Source organism: Eutrigla gurnardus, assembly GCF_963514095.1.
Source record: "Eutrigla gurnardus genome assembly, chromosome: 15".
Lineage (NCBI taxonomy): Eukaryota > Metazoa > Chordata > Actinopteri > Perciformes > Triglidae > Eutrigla > Eutrigla gurnardus.
This window is the reverse complement of record NC_139938.1, coordinates 23,735,633-23,753,602: the sequence shown is the minus strand read 5'-3', so window position 1 is coordinate 23,753,602 and position 17,970 is coordinate 23,735,633. Positions and strand designations below refer to the sequence as shown.

The following is a 17,970-nucleotide window of genomic DNA, read 5'->3' as shown; positions in this document are numbered from 1 at the left end:
CCAGTAGTTCATGGGCAGCTTGGCATGAGAATTGTCACACAATAAAAGCAAGGTTTAAATCGCTTAAAATACAAATGATTAAAATAAATAACATAATAAAACATCAAAATAGGCTAAACTTCTGGACCTATTGCAATATGTTGGATGAGTGTGGATGCTCCACCATCGAGAATTTGGATAAGGTGTTTTGGGGTATTTGTTCTGGTCTGGTCTGTGTGTTTACATACTTAAGTACATTCTTTTCATTTTAGAATAGTAGTACAACATTTTCATTTTATGCTACTTTAAACTTCTACTCCTCTACATTCATCTGACGGCCTTCATTAAATACTGCTTGGATGTTTATGCATTCGTAATAATCACTCAATATGAAACATGAAAAAACGAAATCCCGAGACCATTTTGCTTTAGAGGGAGTACCTAACCTTTTGATAATATAAGTGCATTTTGCTGATGATACTACTATGACAACCACAGTACCATTCACTAAAATAAGGCCATGGGGTCAAGTTGTCTGGCATTGAAAGGTTTAGAAAATACCTGTAAGAAAGTGGATCTTTGAGTTAAGATGATTTTTCCACATTATTTTTTCAAATGTTAGAAATGGCCACAGCCAATTGGGTTCAACAGAATGTTTATTTTCAATTAAACACTACATAAAACATTTTATAATGTAACATAATAAAAATACAGAGCAAACCTAACTATACACATGGCAGAGCCATATAAATCAAGCAGCCTGGGGACATTTATCTAAATGAAAATAATGTACAGAAACTAGTACTGTTCTTTTAGTCAACGTTTCCAAAAACACATCCTATTTCACTGTCTTTTGCGCTGAGTAGGGACATTTGGACTTCAAAGGTTTTATCAAATGCATTGCAGTCCACACGAAAAGCCCCTTTCTCCAAGGAAATACATGACTCAAAACGGTGGCCCCAGAGGACCTCGTCCTCTGTGTAGGATGTCCTCGCCTGGCATGTCATACCTGCAACACAACAAAGCATCCGAGGGTCAGCTAAATGTCACTTTAAGACCTATGTACATTATTATGCAAATACTGTACATATTTTTATCTTCGTTTCTGTACTTCCATATTGGATATGACCTTAGTTGGAGGACAACACACAACTTCTACAAACCCGATGCTTCCACGATGCCCTCCAGGATGACAATGATCTCGAAGGTCTCCCTCTTCAAACGTTCGGACCCCATCTCCCAGAAGGGGCTGCTCTCATTGATGACGTGGGTGATGGTCTGGGGTTCCACCAGGAGCAACCTGTCTCCACCGGTGTCATAGCCCAGGTTGATTTCTGACTGCTCCAGTGGGATGAACTCGCCCTCTTTCGTCTGCCTGGATTTGATCAGCTTGGCCCTGATTTTGGCATCCACCATGTGGCTCGCTCTCAGATCACCAATGCGGAAGAGCAAGCACAGCTTCTCGTCACGTTCACATATGACGCAGTACTTGCTGAAGATCAGCGTCTGGGCTCTCTGCTGCGGCCGGGAGATTTTAACAAACATGCAGCCCACCATGAGTGCATCAATAATGGAGCCAAGGATGGACTGGACCATCAGCAGCACTGTACCCTCGAGGCAGTTGGCTGTCACCATCCTGGAGCCGTACCCAATAGTCCGCTGGCTCTCTATTGACAGCAGCAGGCCTGAGAGGAAACTGTCTACATTTTGGAAACATGCCTTCCATTGAGGGTCGTGAACGTGTGCAATGTCGTCACGCATCCAGGCACCGAAGAAGTATATTCCACCAAAGGTCACCCACGTGAGGATGTAGCACATAGTGAAGACGAGAAGAAACCAGCTGAACTTGAGGTCCACTAATGTGGTGAAAATATCTGAGATAAAGCGACTCTTGTCTGCAATATGTCCCAGATTGACCTGGCACTTGCCGTCCTTGGTGACGTAGCGCTGCCGCTGATTGCTGGCGGTGACATGTAACGAGTGCTCGTCACCCAGCAGCTTACAGCGCTTCCTGTGACTCTTTGTACCGTGCAGCTTCTCGATGGCAGAGACGGGGATGTTGCTGCTGCCAGTGGAGCCTCTCGATTGCCACCTGGAGCTGAAACGCTTGAGACCTCTGCTGCAATGCAAGCGCTGAGGCTTTGGCGTCTCCTCTACTGGCTCCAGAGGAGCTGCTTGGATAGTGTGGGGTTGGGGGTGCTCAGCTAAAGTCAGAGCATGAGCGGACTGACTGCAGCGACTCTGCAGGGGAGAGGCCTCCTGGGACGGTGGGAGCGAGGACCACTTAGAATAGTTCAAGTTGTGGACGAGAGAAGCTCTTTTTGTGTTCAACATGGCAGCAACGGTGGATTTAGCTGTAGCCTGAAAGGAAAACGATGCATAATATTCATAAAAAATGACAAAACCATAGTAGATAGTTGTGTCCTATTGAAGGCAGTCCATTTCTGAAGTGTCCTCCAAAATGCAGGAGAGAAATGTGGCTGTATAGATACTGGTGAAGAGGCCACATTGTGCCAGAAACCGGAGGACACCACGAGTGTATCCTTAATAAATCCAAAAGTTCCATTGTTCTGGTGTTTGTGAGGCCCAGGGGCCATGATCTGCCGTCAGGGTGGCGACTTTGTGTCTTATATGATATCAATGAAAATGAATAAAATAATTACACTAACTCCTTCTCCCCTACTGAAAAATCCTCAATGTATCACTCTCTTTTAAAAGCTGCATACCACAGTTGGTCGTTCCAAAACTAGTTAAAAATCTTGTACATGTATGTGTTGAACCCAGATTTAAACACAAAGAAACAGTTCATCGTCAGCAGGTGGATGTGAAAACAGCACATCTGTCAGGAGCTCAAACATCCAAGTGAAATAACAGTAAAGAAAACACATTTTTTAATGGAGTGGGACATCATATTTATGGTGAGCTGTACCTTGCTGGTGTAAGGAGTGTAACGGACCGACTCCGACTGTGGTCGGGGCAGGTACGCCAGCAGATGTTTAGCAGTGAGAGTCTGCGTTGGGGGAATGGAGTTCCTGCGAGGCTCGATGCTGACGGGGCTCCTGATGTGACTGTTGCACTGTTGAGTGTAATTTTGTATCGTCTCTCTGCTGCACATCACAGACGAGATCATTGCCGAGGTCCTCAAGATGCTGATTTCTCTTCAGGTTGCGTGTCTGTTCGGGCAAAGACATTAAAGTTACTTATTAGTGCTGCTTCCATAGTTCTCCAAGAGGTTTGTGAAAACTATGAAGAACACAACGGCATGTATATAAAAACATGTGTATAGAAATATACATATACATACAAGCCTTGTTATATAGAAAAGCAAATGTTGCTTTGCTTTCTTGTGACCTCAATATGAGGTTTCATCAGTCGGAAGTGGGTCGATCAGTATCTTAGTCACTACATTACACATGTAGGGATTATCACTAATCCCTAAAAATGAATTGGAGAAACACAAGGAACACGATGGATTTGAAAAGATTACAGACTGCATTTGCAAGAAGGCTTAGAAAAAGTATTGTCCAGATGTGCCCTGTGATGAAATTCACTTGTTTGTGTTTCTGAAGACAGCTACGTCGTGCAGCAAAAACCCCTCAAAAAAACATCGATACAGAAACATCTGAGGTCCTTAACCATTATTTGTAACCCACAGGTGAACACAGAAATGAGTCATGTGCTAGTCTTAGCATGTAAAATGTGATGTAATATACTGAATTGTTTTTGTATTTATATACCAGCCTAACCTTTTGGAATCAAAGCTTACATAGAGAAGATAGCAAACACTGGGTTTCACACCAGGCTTCTCTGTCACAATCATGTCCAACAACAGCAGGAAGGAACTAAAATCATCTTAAATCAAGGGGGCTCGAGCTGCTAAATTAAAAGTTATACATCTGCATTAATATTATCAAATATAAAAAGTATTATAATAACTGCAGGAGTTAAAGGTCAACTGTACAAAATGAACATTTTGAATTCTCAAATGTAAATTTGTGTGATTTCCTAACTATCTACCCTTATTTCCCTTTGAAGGAATAATAGTCTTAACAACGTACTTTAAGTAATTATTATTTATGAATTCTTGGAAGCTTTGCTCATCATACATTTAACATTGCATGAATACAAACAACCTATTTTTACATGTTCAGCTGATCTTAAAGTTCTCACTTGATGTTAATAGTGGATTTTTTAAAAAATATACAAAATTGTCTTATATTTTTTATCTGCTGAATCAATCATTACAAAAAGAGAAACATAATGACATACCTCTGTAGAGCATACATTAAGATGAAAACAGCTGCTACCACAACTACACTCCCTTGGAGTCATCAGGTTTGATCAGATGGAGGAGGAGGCGTGGAGTGAGAGAGGAGTTGCTGCTGTGTGTCGCCCAGAGGTTGGTCTCCTCCCCTGGTGTCACTCATGGAACAAATACTGACAAAGACCAACCCAACACACTGCATGTTGTGGCTGCTGCTCCAGAGACCATTAAATGACTAATTCTTACGTGCAATTATACATTTGATTAAAATCAATCATCAATCTCCCTGGTCGATCATTAACTTGTAGACGTTTACTCCTGGGAGGCACTGAAGTTTCCTTTTCTCACCAAATGTCCAAAGTGGGGATGGTTCATCCTCTGAGGAGCAGCTCGCATTTATTTTAGTTTTCAAAAGTCCCTGCCGTTTGTTCTCATCAATGGTCCTGTGTTGTTTTTTAACACAATGTGGTGAAGCAAAAGACAGATTTTCACAAAGTGGATGATAAAAAGGTCCTGCACTCACTACATGCTGGAGAGAAGAAGTGCGGCTGTCAACTCAACTCATCAGGGGTTTGGATGAACAAAGTTTCAGCAGTATATCGTACATTTTCCAGCAGTATGCAGCTGCATCAGGTGCTTCTCAGCTCAAGGAAAGCAAACCACCAAGCTCACCATCACATTCATCAAAAAACAAACCGTTTGGAAAGGTTTTTGAAAAATATTTTTGGTTTATTTGACCAAGTGATAAATACATAGGCATCAGTTTAATGCCTTGAGATACAAGGTCCAGGGTATTTTGTCAGAACTAAATTTTAGATGCGTGTTTTTAGAGGCTTAAACTGGTGAAATGACATTAGTACAGAAAAGCTGAGACAAAGTGAAGTTTGATCAACATGTGCAGCAAAGTTAACAGTGGACACGATCTCACATGTCAACAGATGGCAGGTCGCTGGTTACACAACCTCCGTTGGCTTTGTCGTGGTAAACCCCCAAAGCTATATAACCGAGGCTGCTGATGTAAAGAAGCCTTCTGGTAATCTCCGCAGGACTAATTGCAGTCTGAATGTTGAGAAGGACATACCCTACAGTTTGATTACAACCAGCTTATACCCCCAGTCACAGCACCTCCATAAGACTGGGCAACGATGGAACAACACACGTTAGTCGAAATGAATAAAGGCGTGAATTATATTTTCCTCAAGAGGAAAAAGTGCTATAGTATCTTTCTTTCGCTTGAAGTATCTATTTGATTTTGGTCAGAGCTACAGCTCTCCTCTCTGTATTCTGAAACAAGGCTCGGATCAGATTCTTCACCTCCAGACTGGAGAACTCCAAGGCCAGCGGACCTTTACCGTCAGCCCACCTGCGGAGAGGAATCACAGAGTCAGCCAATTTCACACACAGTAAAGGAAAACGAAAGTGTGGAAACCAACAGCCCTTTGTGTAACGCTTAAGAGGCACTTACACAAAGGTCAGGACAAAGAGTTGTATTGCAACCTAAGAACTATACGTTCGGTTGTCTTCACCTTAGCTGCTTCAATTATGGCCACTATTTGATAAAAATCAGTCTCACGCTTACTGCAACATTTAAAGTGTGCAAGTTTGAAGCTAGTGGGAAACATAAAGGGTAATGTAACTATAAAACAGAACACCTGACATACCGATACATCAGTTATTGACTTTAGTTGATAAAAGTCCAGAATCTGTAGGCACATTTTAGGAAACGAGCAGAACAAGCCTGAAGAGAATCTTCTGATACATTTCTTTTTTTAAAACCTACCTGTCGACTATCTCCTGCAGGTTGGCCCGCAGCACGATGACCAGCTCCTTGAAGGTACTCCACTTCCTCACGTAGAGAGGCACTTCCTCCTGATACTTCCTGTTCTTGTTTTCCTCGGCCAGAGGGATGAAGACAAGCGGACCTTCCTCGATGAGGGTTTGGCACAGAGTGTGGAGGTGCTCCCCGTCCTCAGAGGAAATATCCTGGAGACGTCGAAAATGATCAATTCAATCCTTATTAAGCATCAATAATGTAATATTGTGAATTCCATACGTTTATGCATGACAGTATATGATTTTGAAATATTTAGTGATACCGTTTTAGTGAAAAATAGTTTTTTTTTTTTTTTTTTAAAGGACAAACCTCCAGCATCATGATTTTGGCGATGACTTCTGTGATGGCTGTATTGAGGAGGTTGCCCATGGCTTTGCAATAGATGCTCACTGGCAGGACATCCTGCCACACTGTGCCCAACTGCTTCAACTGATGGATGACCTTCAATCAAGCAAACAGATGATCACGGTTTGTGTGCGGAGCAATGCATGACTGAAATATAAACCCAGACTCCTCATACAGTCATACATATAGCTTGAACGTTGGAGAGCAATGCAGCCTCACAATGAAGAGCTGAATGGCAGTTAGATTTTATTTCCTGTCTTACCTGTCTCACTGCTTTACTGGCTGCAATGTAATTATCTTCATCATCCAGGTTGCAGAAATTGTGAGCGGTGGAAAGTCTCTCCAACAGTTCAGCTCTCTGGACATTCATCTGTGTCAAGAAGCACTGGGCACCTGGAGGGAAATGACAAAGGGGTGCTGAGCATATTTCATGGCAATCTGCAGATCGGATGTTGATATTCCGAATGCTGAAGTGGAAATATTGGCTCAGTGGTGGTCACCAAAACAAATGTTGATTGTTTTCTGTGGATCATGAATGTAGATTTGAAAATGATTTACCCAGTTTCCTGAATCCGGGCACCATGTCAACAAATGTTGCGACGCCGTCGCTGAGAGGCAGTGGCAGGTGAGCTATGAAATGGTGGCCCAGGGTGAGCAGGTGGTGGGCCAGGTACATGCAGCTGTTGTGCTGGATGGCAGCCAGGTGAGGGAACTTAAGCAAGTTCTCCCTGGATGGAGTAGCAGAGAAAAGGGAAGAAATCATTCATACCTTCAGGGAAAATGTGTTGGTTCTGATGTGCTCTATGTGAGATGATGGAGACATCCTTACTTGTGGTATGTCGGGACGACATCGTAGAACAGCTGGAAGATGTTTCTGACGGTGAAGAAGAGTTGTAATGCACTGAAAAGAGCAACAACAGGAAGATTAATTACATTTATTTAGTATGATGGTGGTGATCGGATTTTTGAGTCACTGCCTTAAGTCCCCCACTACAGCAACAGTGCTGTGAGCCAAAGACGATCTCCACAAGATGCCAACGCCTTCCAGCATATGAAAATACTGTCAGGGAAGTCTTTGTAACATACCACTGTGTGGAGCTTCCAACGGCTTCACACAGGGTGTTGAGTGCAAGCTCCATCAGCTGCTGCACCGACTCGCTGATGCGACAGGCTGGCAGACACAGACTCCACGCAGACAGCTGCTTTCGGTTCTCCATTGTCATCTCGTCCTCTGTGGTCTTTATCTTCAAATTCAGCTCTGAGGCTGGAGCAGGCAGCTTGGGAAGACGCAGCTTGTAGTCTGGTGTGATCTAACAGAGAAAGATTGGAAAAACAATGGAACGGACTATAAGACAAACAAAAAGCACCTGGACATTGTTGCCCTGTAAAGATCTCCTTATTTTAAAGGGCTACAGGAAGCCAAAAATATTAATAAACATCTGTATCACACTAAAACGGTCACAGATTTAATTGTCCCAGCATCCAATTAAATCATGTTGCATTATGGGTTATTTGAAGCAACAATGCTGCAAGACGAGCAAGCATAAACAGCAAGTCTGTTTATCGTGTCTTTTAGCAATAAAAGTTAATCCTGCGACAATTTGGCGTTAACATATAATAAAATAAATTCCTGACGAGTAACAATGCATCTTCCAATGTCAAAATGCAGGCAGCCAAAAACGCTAACTGCCAAGAAGAAAAATCATTGTGAAAGATTTCAAAAACCCGACAAAGGGAAGAGCAAGTATGTGACTGATGAACAGAAAGAAGAAGCTGCAAAAATCTAGGATTTTAATTCTGCTTGAACAGAAGTACGCCTATATTCTGTTTCATTTTTATGAGAGAAAAGGCTTCAACATTGAGGACTATCTTCTCCTCTGACTAATAGTAGCTTTTTTTTCTACAAAAACATTTTCAATTTCCTGCTTTAGCAACTGAATCAATCTCCAGTCTCCAGTTCATTCATCCACATACTGAGCTCACACGTACCTTGACGGTATTGTGCATCTTGGAGGTCATGAGTTTGCGGGCCGCCACAATGACATCCTTGCACTTCTTGCTGGCAAAGTGACAGTTTACATCCCTGGCATATTTGAGCAGGTCTGTGGCATCACCCTGCAGATACTGCATCTCCTTTAGAGACTTCTCAAACTCCTCCGTTTCCTTGATCACCTTGAACGCATATGACAAAAATACACTTGGTAAAAAATGGAATTCTGCATGCGTTCCATAGTTATATGATACAAACTGCGATATAATCCATACAGTGTTGTATTCTTCCAGCTGGTTGCTGTTGGTGGGGATGGAGTAGAGTAGACACTCATGGATGATGCACTGGGAAATTTCCTCCCAAATCAGCTCCCCCAAGATAGCGGAGAGATTTTTATCACCAATGGAGACATCTGGAAAAACAAACAAAAATAAACACAGTGACATTGAATATGATACATCATCATCTCTATTCGGGCCCAGCCATACTGTACCTAACAGGTGTGAGTGCAGTGTCCTGAGCACCAGGAGCAGTTTGCTGTAGACTTGTGAAGGAGTGGATCTCTCTTTGTGGCTCTCTTCCAAACACTGCAAGGCCAGGGTGGTTCCCTCAGCCTGCTGCTCTGCTACCCTCACCGACAGTGACGGGTACATCACCAATGGCTTCAACATGGTCTTCAACAGCACCTGACCTGAACGACAACAACCGATCCCCTCAGGACATAATGTTGGCCACATTTCTCAAAAGAAAATGTGGTCCAGAAGGTATGAAAAGAGTTCTAATTGATAATGCAAGTACTGTTTATTTAACGGTGCTCTTACTGAAGAGTTTGATCTTGTGCTGAAGGTCTCCTTGGATTGCCAGAGCTTGCAGGACACTGCGCAGCAAGGCAGGTGGTTTTGCTTCACCATCGTTTCTGCAGGCATGGCTCAGGTCCAGCTCTACCTTGAGGAAGGACTTCAGACCTGCAGGCTCTGGTGGTACACATCCAACAGTCAAGACTAAAACTAGAGTCAAATGGTTTGCAGTCTGCACGAACCCCAGAATAATCAGTATCACATGTATATCTACAAGTAGATGTTGTTAAGAAGAAAAGCAATTCTCAGTAGTAAGTCTCTTGCACCTTTAAGACATAACTGAACGCTGTTGTATTTGAAAAGTTTGGCTTCTTTTGTTTGATGAAATAACCTTTTGTCGCAAAAACTTCAAACTCAGCAAAGTACGGAACAGAGTACACTTCATATAGTTGTATTAGTAACCCAGCTGACAGATTGAAAAGTTTTTCTGAGACAAGTCTCACCCTTTGAGGATGGTAACCTCCAGACGACGAGGCGCTTCCATTCATCTCCCAGGTGATAAATTAAGTTTTCCCTCTGCACCGTCAACTCTGAGCTGAGAGCACTGAGCAGTGGCAGCTGGGAAGTCTTCCAGCTCTTTAGTGAATCCACACTGTTCCTTGCCTGAAAAGAAAGTTAAATCAGTATCACTCACTATGTCAACATGCACTTAAAAACAGTTTATTGTCAAATGAAATTAATTTATGTAGCTCAATACCACAAATCAAAAATGTGCCTCAAAGGGCTTGAAAATCTGTACAGGACAGCCTCTATCCTTAGATAACAGATATGGAAAACATTTTAGTGGGGAAAAACGCTGAATGCACATTCATGCAATAGATTTCTTGTGTACAGAAGTGACCAGCATAAGCAGCTCTTACTCTTTTCAGCTGGTTGGCTGCATCAACATACTCCTTGTCCACCAAAGCTTTGTTGAACCCATCCATTGCACTGTGAAACTGAGTCACACAGAAGATATGACAGCCAAAGAAACATTCAAACATGCAATTTATAGATGCTCAAATACCATTACTTCTTTGCTAATGTAACTCTAGTAACAGCTATAATCTGGCTATTGAAGCCATCCTTGATATAATTCATTTGATTACATTAATTTGACATATTGCATTATATTTTACCTAACAAATTGCCATGTATGATATACCTCTTTTAGGTGTCCAAGCATTTTTATGACGATAGTGTTTTTCTCCAGCTGCTGCTTCAGCTTTGCATACTCGGTCACAGCCACGTGGATATTCTGCTGCACCTGTGTCCACATACACAAACACCCAATGGTTAAAAACTAGTTAAACCCCCTCAATGTAACTTGGCTTAAGCATAGCTTTAATTTAGACAATTTCAGACATACCTCAGTCTCAATGCAGTTTTTGAGCAAATCCATTTCTTTGGAGACCTCAGCAACCTGAACCATTAGTTCCTCAGATCCTTGAAGACTAGGGAGGAAGTCACTATACCTCTTGTTAATCATGTCACATACTTCTTCCTATTTAAAAAAAACGTGAAGAAAATAGAGTTGAGATAAAGTGTTGTGACAACATCCATACACAACATTCATGCACAAAGCATAATTCAGCACAACTGATTTTTAAGCACATTATCTACTATTTACTTACGGTTTTCATGTATTTGACTTAAAAAGGCTTTCTTTTCTTTCATTCGGCTGTATTAAATTAGACAGATGCTAAGTGCCAAGTGTCCCCTTAACAATGTTTGATCAACCAACAGCCCAAACCTCAACATTGTTACTATTTTACATAATGATTATTAAAAGGAGGGGATATAAATAATGTCGCATAATTTTCCTGAATATGATGATAGAGCCACGTAGTCAGATGTCACCACTGAGTCTGCACCACGTATGCTAACAGTCTTTCAAACGAAAATGCACTATATTCAGCTGGCTGGATAGTTTCAGCGAATGGTGTGGGTTTATTTGTAGGCGCGTGTTACTTCAGCATACACCGTAAAAATCTAGCTAACGACCACAGAAGTATCACGCCTTTCATGTGCTAGCGCTAACTGCTAACGCTGGTTCAAACTTTACTTAGCTGTGCGTAGCTAATGCTATGCTAGCTAGTGCATTACCTTCGTATCTTCCACCTTGCGCGACATTTTGCTTATTTTACTGGAGAGGTCCTCTTTCTCCAGTTTGCCAGAGCTGGCGAGCACTTCAGTCACAAACGACGACATGCTGCGTTCACACAGTAACGTTATGATGTTTTATAAAAGTGTGACAGGTCAGCACAACAACAACCGAGGACCCGCCAGGTGGTGTGATTGGTTCCGAGATGTCAGCGACTGGAGCCTCATCCCCCGTCTTATTCTTCGTTTTTTATTTGATGACAAATTGCGACCACATCGCCACCTTCTGGCGATTTCATATACAGCTACCGCTTGTAGCGTCTCCGGTCCAATAGATGGCGGTAAACGCTCGTGCAAAGCGAGGTTGTGAACCGCCTAAAACCCAACGAAGAAGAATTACTATTATCTCTATGGCAACGACAACTATTTGCCTGGATTATACTGAAAGCTAGTTAGCTTCTCGTGGTAGCTGCTACTTACAACACCCGTTAATTCACCGACTGTCTTGTCGCGTACCCTTGGAATCGCTCCAAGCAGTTAGCCAATACATTGTATGTTGTCGCGAGTACAAAAACAGAATAAAAAGAAACTAAGTGCGTGTGCTTACGCAAGATAACACACGAGCTAGCCTAGCTACCCGTCGAGGAGCTAACGTTTCTCGAATGTTTACTTGCTGGATATTAACTTCGCATTAATGGCAGACAGTTGGAACACAGACACCGGAGAAGCCGTGTATCGGTCCCGGGATGCTGTTACAAACCTGAGAATAAGGTCAGTAATTATCCTTTTTAGAGATACATGGTTCTCACAGAACAGAACCAACACATTATCCTACAGAATGTGATGCAGTATATACAGTTAGAGTTGACACTTAGCAGTGGTAAAATAAACGTGTTTCCCCCACTTTAGGGTGCGTATAGAGAGGATGACCTCCACGGCAGCACTCTCTAAGCACCTCCAGCAGCAAGTTCTGTCCCAGCAAGACCGAGGAGCCATGGAACTGGAAACCCTCACCTCACAAGGCCAGATAGGTACAATTATTGCTACTGCCGGGAGAAGGACTGATGTTGAAGTTGATGTTCAGTTTGGACAGTTACAGTTTTTACACTTCCATGCATTTGCCTGCTAGACTTTCAAACTCATCAGTACTTGTTGGTTTAATGCTGGCAACTAATAGTAAGCCTTTTACTCAAAGCAATTTTTTGTCTTGACATTGTGAAAAGTTGGCTATTTGGCCTGTTGTCTTTATTTGTTCTGCAGCCCACGGAAAGTAATATTCCATCAAACAAATCAACATTATTTAATACTTGTATTTAACTACACATTTTTGGAGAAGATCTTTCCTTCAAAGCACATTTTAATAACTAAACATTTCTCACTCCAGGTGATAATGAGGAGGAGCTGGTGGTGGGCTGGCAGGAGAAACTCTTCAGTCAGGTAGTGCTTAGTGTTACATATTATAATGATTGGAAACAAGTTAAAGATCAAGTTTAAAAGCTAATTTTACTCCACCTCCTCACTATCATGCCTCCCTGTCTGTGGTCCCAGTATGAGATGGAGCTGTTCCAGAATGAGGCAGTTTGTCAGACCCCTCTGGACCGTCAGTACCACACAGAAGTCAAAGCCCTGAACAAGGCCAAGGGCCGACGTAATCACAGGATTTTCACATACACGGATCATGACCGCTACACAAGTGGACTTCCATTCCACCAACTGGTAGGTTCAGCTGTATCCCACATTGTCAACGCCATCATCCAAAATTTCACATTACAGCATGATTTTCCACATATATTTTCCTGACTTTTTCATGAAGATTTTTTGTATATTTCAATAATATTTTCTACATAGTTTTCAAAAACAATATTTAAAATATTTTATTTATATTGTGAAAAAAAAAACATTTTCACATACATACATGAAGCTCAAGTAATTGCACACTTTTTGGTGTTCAGTGATCACTGTTCCTCGGGTACCTTCAAATTGATAATTTGTTATGAAATATGTCTAAATAATACATAATAATGGTGGGTTAAGATTGAAAACATGTATGAATACAGAAGCTTTTTAAGTTTTTTTCTCCCTGTCATGAAAGCAGACATTCTTACTGCCACATCTGGCTTCATTGTAGAAGAGTTAACAACTGAAACTCCTTTCAGTCAGTCTTTATATTTGTGATGACTGTGATATATTACTAATAGTTAGTTTAACTTTGGTTTCACACACAAACCATTTAGGGCTGTCAGTGCAGCAGGATTCTTCAATTCTTGTCTATAACTGTGTTTTAGTCTGTTGTTTTTTCATCCTGAAAACAGCACTCTGCTGACTTATTGACCACAAATAAATCCAGGCCCACATTCCTGGCTGAAAGGATGGCGAGCGTGAGACACAGAAGACAGGAGAGACGTACCATGTAAGTGAAGTCACTTATTTCATGGACTGATAACCCAGACAATCTTTCATGGGGATCAAAATGCACACAATTAGTCTCCCCTTGTAACTAACTTCATGTCTGTCGAACGTACACTACATGCATTACATTTTGTAAAGATAGTGCAGTTAGGATCAAATTTCTTAAAAACTTTCATCCAAAGATGCTTATTATTCCCCAAAGATGGTCTTTTTTAATGTTAAATATTCGTTACAGTCATGTGATAGGATGGTCTGGTGTATTTTACAGTGATTGTAGTATCCCTAAGTCAAAGATCATCAATTGGGAGCCCACAGAGGAGTTTGTGAAGAACAGTCACGTGGTGAATAATGCCATGCAGACCATGCTCATCATGGGAGACTTGGCCCCCCCAGGAAGGTAAGGCCTCATTTCCATTCAGTTCACTCTTTATTGTCCCACGTGACGGTTTGACTTGCTGCATGGAAAAAAACATGGAAACATCCTCATCCTTTAATGTTATCAATAATGTGCCATGTGGTATTAAATTAAAGATCTACATGTGGATTTGTGGTTTTATTGTGATGATTTTCTCTCTGTGTCTTTGCTTTCTCAGACTGGGCCAGAAAGAGAATGAATATGTGCTGGTAACCATAAAAACAGATGGCAATGGAACAGTCATTGTAAAACCTGATTTCAACAAAGGCAACGAGCCTTACAGGCAAGTTGACAAGATGGGAGGAGAGTGTTTGTGGCTCCAGTACTGATGTATGTTTTAAAATAACTCATGGAAATGTATTAGTTAGCCACGCTTAGTTGTATTGTGAGGAGAAAGGGATGCATGTTTTTGGACAAATGAAAGGAAACACTGTCTGGTGTTGTTGTTGTTGTGCAGGATTGTAACACAGGGGGAGAAGAGAGAAGTTTGGCGTCTCACTGTGGATAATGTATGCACAGCCATGCAACCAGAGGAAAAAGAGAGGGAGCAGAACATGTACAAAGACGTGAGTTAATCTCCATCATGTTTGCTTAAGACCATATTCCATTCTATGGAGTCAAACAATAATGGACATATTCCCTTTTCTCTGTCTCTAGCTGTACGTACGACACAAGGAGTACCTCAGTAGCCTCGTTGGACAGGACTTTGAAATGGTAAGTCATTTTTTGCAGAACCTTTTTTATCGGCTGACCTTTCTATAGCTTACCAAACCTGACATATTCAAATAGCATGTTTTGTCCGACCACTGTCATATATGACAACAAAAAGCAGCAGATCCTCACATTTCAGAAGCCGGAACCAACACTTTTGAGATCTTTGCTCGAAAATGACTTCATTAATGATTGCTCCAACATTAATATTCAAACGAAAACTAAATCGTAACTAACTATTTTAATGCTTTTTATTGTGGTCTCTGTGGCAAATGCTTTTGCACTGATGATATCTCTCCCCCTTAGCCTCCTTTAGGTGTTCTGCGTTACCTGATGAATGGAGAGATAGGTGAGAAAGCTGTGGTCATCACTACTCTATATATCTATGGGATTTATGTCTAACATAATTTGGCATTTAAATCTCCTTCTTCTCTTTATCCAGTTTCAGCCAAAGGCTTTGAATATGATAACTTATACATCCACTTCTTCATGGAACTTCCGAACAGTAAGTCACATACAGTATATGACAAGATTCACACTGTGATGTTTATGCTTGTACTTCAACTTGCATTATTCCTGTGTGTTTTAAGATTGGTCCAGCTTGCCATTCCAGTCTCTCTCAGGGGTTACGCAGACCTGCCGGGCCAAAACATTAGGAAAGGTGTGTATACTGTACAAGTGACTGGTGAACAACTTCAGGGGGTGGCTGGGAAGATTTGTTAAACCCTCAGTATTTTCTCTGCCAACAGGAAAATGTAGCTTTCTTCAGTTACCCCTTCAGCTTCGAGGCTTTCTACATGTGTGAAAAAGAGAGTGAGGGTTAGTATCAGCCATGGAATGTAGCATTAGCTAGATGTGAATGATTTTGTTTAGGTTAATAATATAGCACTGCATTTAGGAGATTTGACTGATGCGTTAGTTTTCTACTTATTTCAGAAGCAATTCCCCAGTGGCCAGTGATCTACTTCAAGGTTCTTTCTTTGGATTCCTGGCAACGCTATCGAACTGAAGGCTATGGCTTTCTGCTTTTTCCAGCCATGCCTGGTATGATGTGTACACTGTGATGTTGTTGTAACAGTTATGTTCATTTATGTTATTAATAGAGAAAACAAAAAGCAGCAGATTCCTGCCATAGTAGAAGCTGAACGATCAAATGTTTGACTTTTTCTTTGACATCAAATTGTTTGCAGGATAGCCAACCTTTGTTTCATGATAAAACATTTAATACCTGACTTCTTTATTTTCAGGGATTTTGTAAAGTAGAGGAGTATAAGCAAAGCATTTTGTGTGTGCACTTTTGTGTGTTTCAGGAAAACATACAATAACATGCCACACGTGGAGACCCCTTCAGACGGGGACAGTCTCTGCACTGAGGCGCTTCTTTATTGGAGGTTCTCCAGAGCTTGAAGACCACAGCTATGTCAGAATACCAGGGACTTTCAAGGTAGTATGGAAGCTCCTGAGAGAGTAAATATATATATGTTATAATATTTATTTTCCATTGCATAAATTATACCATGTCTAATGTCTTTGTAAAAATACAGTTTCTTATACCCTGTGGAGTTTTCTTGTGAACAAACACAGCTCTGGTCACATTTAGTTTTAGTTCACACAGACACATTGTTGACTCTTGGTAAACACTTCCCTCCTGATACATTTGACCACATACTCTGAATATTTTGGTATCTGCACTTTTTTATGTCCATGCTCATGCTGTTATTAATGATACTGTTGGTATTTTTTTTTTTTTTTTTGTTTTATTCTTCCATATATGGCTGCAGGGAGAGAGGCTGAGTCGCTTTGGCTTTTGCACTGAAACCACAGGAAGTGTCGTCTTTAACCTGCACTGCATCCAGCAAGCCAGGTAAGTGCACCTTGTGGGTGTCGAGATTATTCTCAACCTCAGTACTTGTTTGTGTACAGACTTAATGTCAAATATTTCATTCATCACAATTATTTATCATAATATTCTGTAAAGTGTCTGTGTGGTTTAGTGTATCCATGTTGTTATGTTTCAGGGCCTTTGTTGATGCCACCATGTTAAAGAAGAGAAGGCAGAAAGTTTTTGACCAGCTGGGAGGATTTAGTCAGCAAGGAGCTGTTTGCACCATCCTGGGTAAAGACATTCCCTCAGAATTAGTTATTCAGTTTCACTTTGATTTAGATCTACTTTGTGCGAAATAAGTTGGAGTTTGTCATTATCTATTAATGATTTGTTTTACATTATTAACTTTGTAGTTTAAACAATTTCAATAAATGATTTCCAGAGGCCTTCCAGAGGGCCAGGAAAAAGATGCAAGAGGCCCGAGAAAGTCTTCCCAGAGACCTTGTCAACACCACCTCCCAACTCCCATTTGAATCCTCTGCATAGTTCTACAAAAGGACTGTCATTCTACCAAAGGGCTTACAGCTACTATGTAGAATGTTAGCGATGCTGACATTACCAGCAATTATGAGTTGCCATTTAAAAATATTGCACATTTAATGATAGGACTATGATGTATAATGATGAGTCAGGGAGAAGAAATCAGTGTCTTATTGCTATTTATTCTTTGTAAGCAAAGCTAACCGGGCAGGGTCGGGTAGTAAGTATTGTATCACCATGCATTGAATTCTTTGTACAGTCACTCTTTGTCTCAGATTTGAGTAAAAAGGGTCTTTTTTAGAGTTATAGATGCAGTGAGGCTTGTGAAAACTGATGGAACAGAAAATAAAATGCTTTTTTTACATTTGGATTGTATATTTCCCATTGGTTATTTCAAATAGAATCATATTTGATGTAATATAAACGTTTTTATATGAACTACAACCATTATTTTTGCATATTTTTTTGCATTGTGATTATTGCAACTTTCCGTCAAATTTCATAGAAAATAATACCTGCATTATACATTATGTAATAGCAAAAAAAGTAAACTTACTTAAGCACTGTACTTTTGTCTACAATTGTGCTTTATTTGAGTATTTCTGTTTTATGTTACTTACACTTTCCTTCACTATATTCTTTAATAACTTTGAAAATGCAGCTACAAACATTCAACTGTCAGTGAATTAAATCTGTCCTCTATTGCAACGTTCAATGCT

The 17,970-nt window shown here is 40.9% G+C and overlaps 3 protein-coding genes across 3 annotated transcripts; 1 reads left to right on the top strand and 2 right to left on the bottom strand.

Annotated features, from left to right (window-relative positions):
* Nucleotides 1-735: 735 nt before the first annotated feature.
* Nucleotides 736-4,860, bottom strand: LOC311025560 (G protein-activated inward rectifier potassium channel 3-like). Its single transcript, XM_084028531.1, has 4 exons — nucleotides 4,249-4,860; nucleotides 2,909-3,152; nucleotides 1,143-2,340; nucleotides 736-988 (listed from the first exon to the last, which is right to left on the bottom strand). Exons 2-4 carry the CDS (start codon nucleotides 3,107-3,109, stop codon nucleotides 792-794), a joined length of 1,596 nt encoding a protein of 531 aa, XP_083884657.1. The 5' UTR covers nucleotides 3,110-3,152; nucleotides 4,249-4,860; the 3' UTR covers nucleotides 736-791.
* A 194-nt stretch (nucleotides 4,861-5,054) lies between these two features.
* Nucleotides 5,055-11,551, bottom strand: zw10 (zw10 kinetochore protein). Its single transcript, XM_084028530.1, has 16 exons — nucleotides 11,355-11,551; nucleotides 10,618-10,752; nucleotides 10,414-10,515; nucleotides 10,130-10,207; nucleotides 9,713-9,872; nucleotides 9,234-9,386; nucleotides 8,906-9,103; nucleotides 8,688-8,824; nucleotides 8,412-8,594; nucleotides 7,509-7,732; nucleotides 7,252-7,323; nucleotides 6,981-7,150; nucleotides 6,685-6,815; nucleotides 6,387-6,518; nucleotides 6,024-6,226; nucleotides 5,055-5,606 (listed from the first exon to the last, which is right to left on the bottom strand). Exons 1-16 carry the CDS (start codon nucleotides 11,457-11,459, stop codon nucleotides 5,486-5,488), a joined length of 2,304 nt encoding a protein of 767 aa, XP_083884656.1. The 5' UTR covers nucleotides 11,460-11,551; the 3' UTR covers nucleotides 5,055-5,485.
* A 232-nt stretch (nucleotides 11,552-11,783) lies between these two features.
* Nucleotides 11,784-17,597, top strand: mks1 (MKS transition zone complex subunit 1). Its single transcript, XM_084029186.1, has 18 exons — nucleotides 11,784-12,122; nucleotides 12,261-12,382; nucleotides 12,736-12,788; nucleotides 12,900-13,067; nucleotides 13,664-13,761; nucleotides 14,029-14,157; nucleotides 14,354-14,458; nucleotides 14,633-14,741; nucleotides 14,833-14,889; nucleotides 15,193-15,235; nucleotides 15,329-15,391; nucleotides 15,477-15,547; nucleotides 15,636-15,705; nucleotides 15,823-15,930; nucleotides 16,197-16,330; nucleotides 16,668-16,750; nucleotides 16,905-17,002; nucleotides 17,154-17,597. The coding sequence occupies exons 1-18, from the start codon at nucleotides 12,046-12,048 to the stop codon at nucleotides 17,255-17,257; spliced, it is 1,692 nt and encodes a 563-aa protein (XP_083885312.1). The 5' UTR covers nucleotides 11,784-12,045; the 3' UTR covers nucleotides 17,258-17,597.
* The last annotated feature ends 373 nt before the right edge of the window (nucleotides 17,598-17,970 follow it).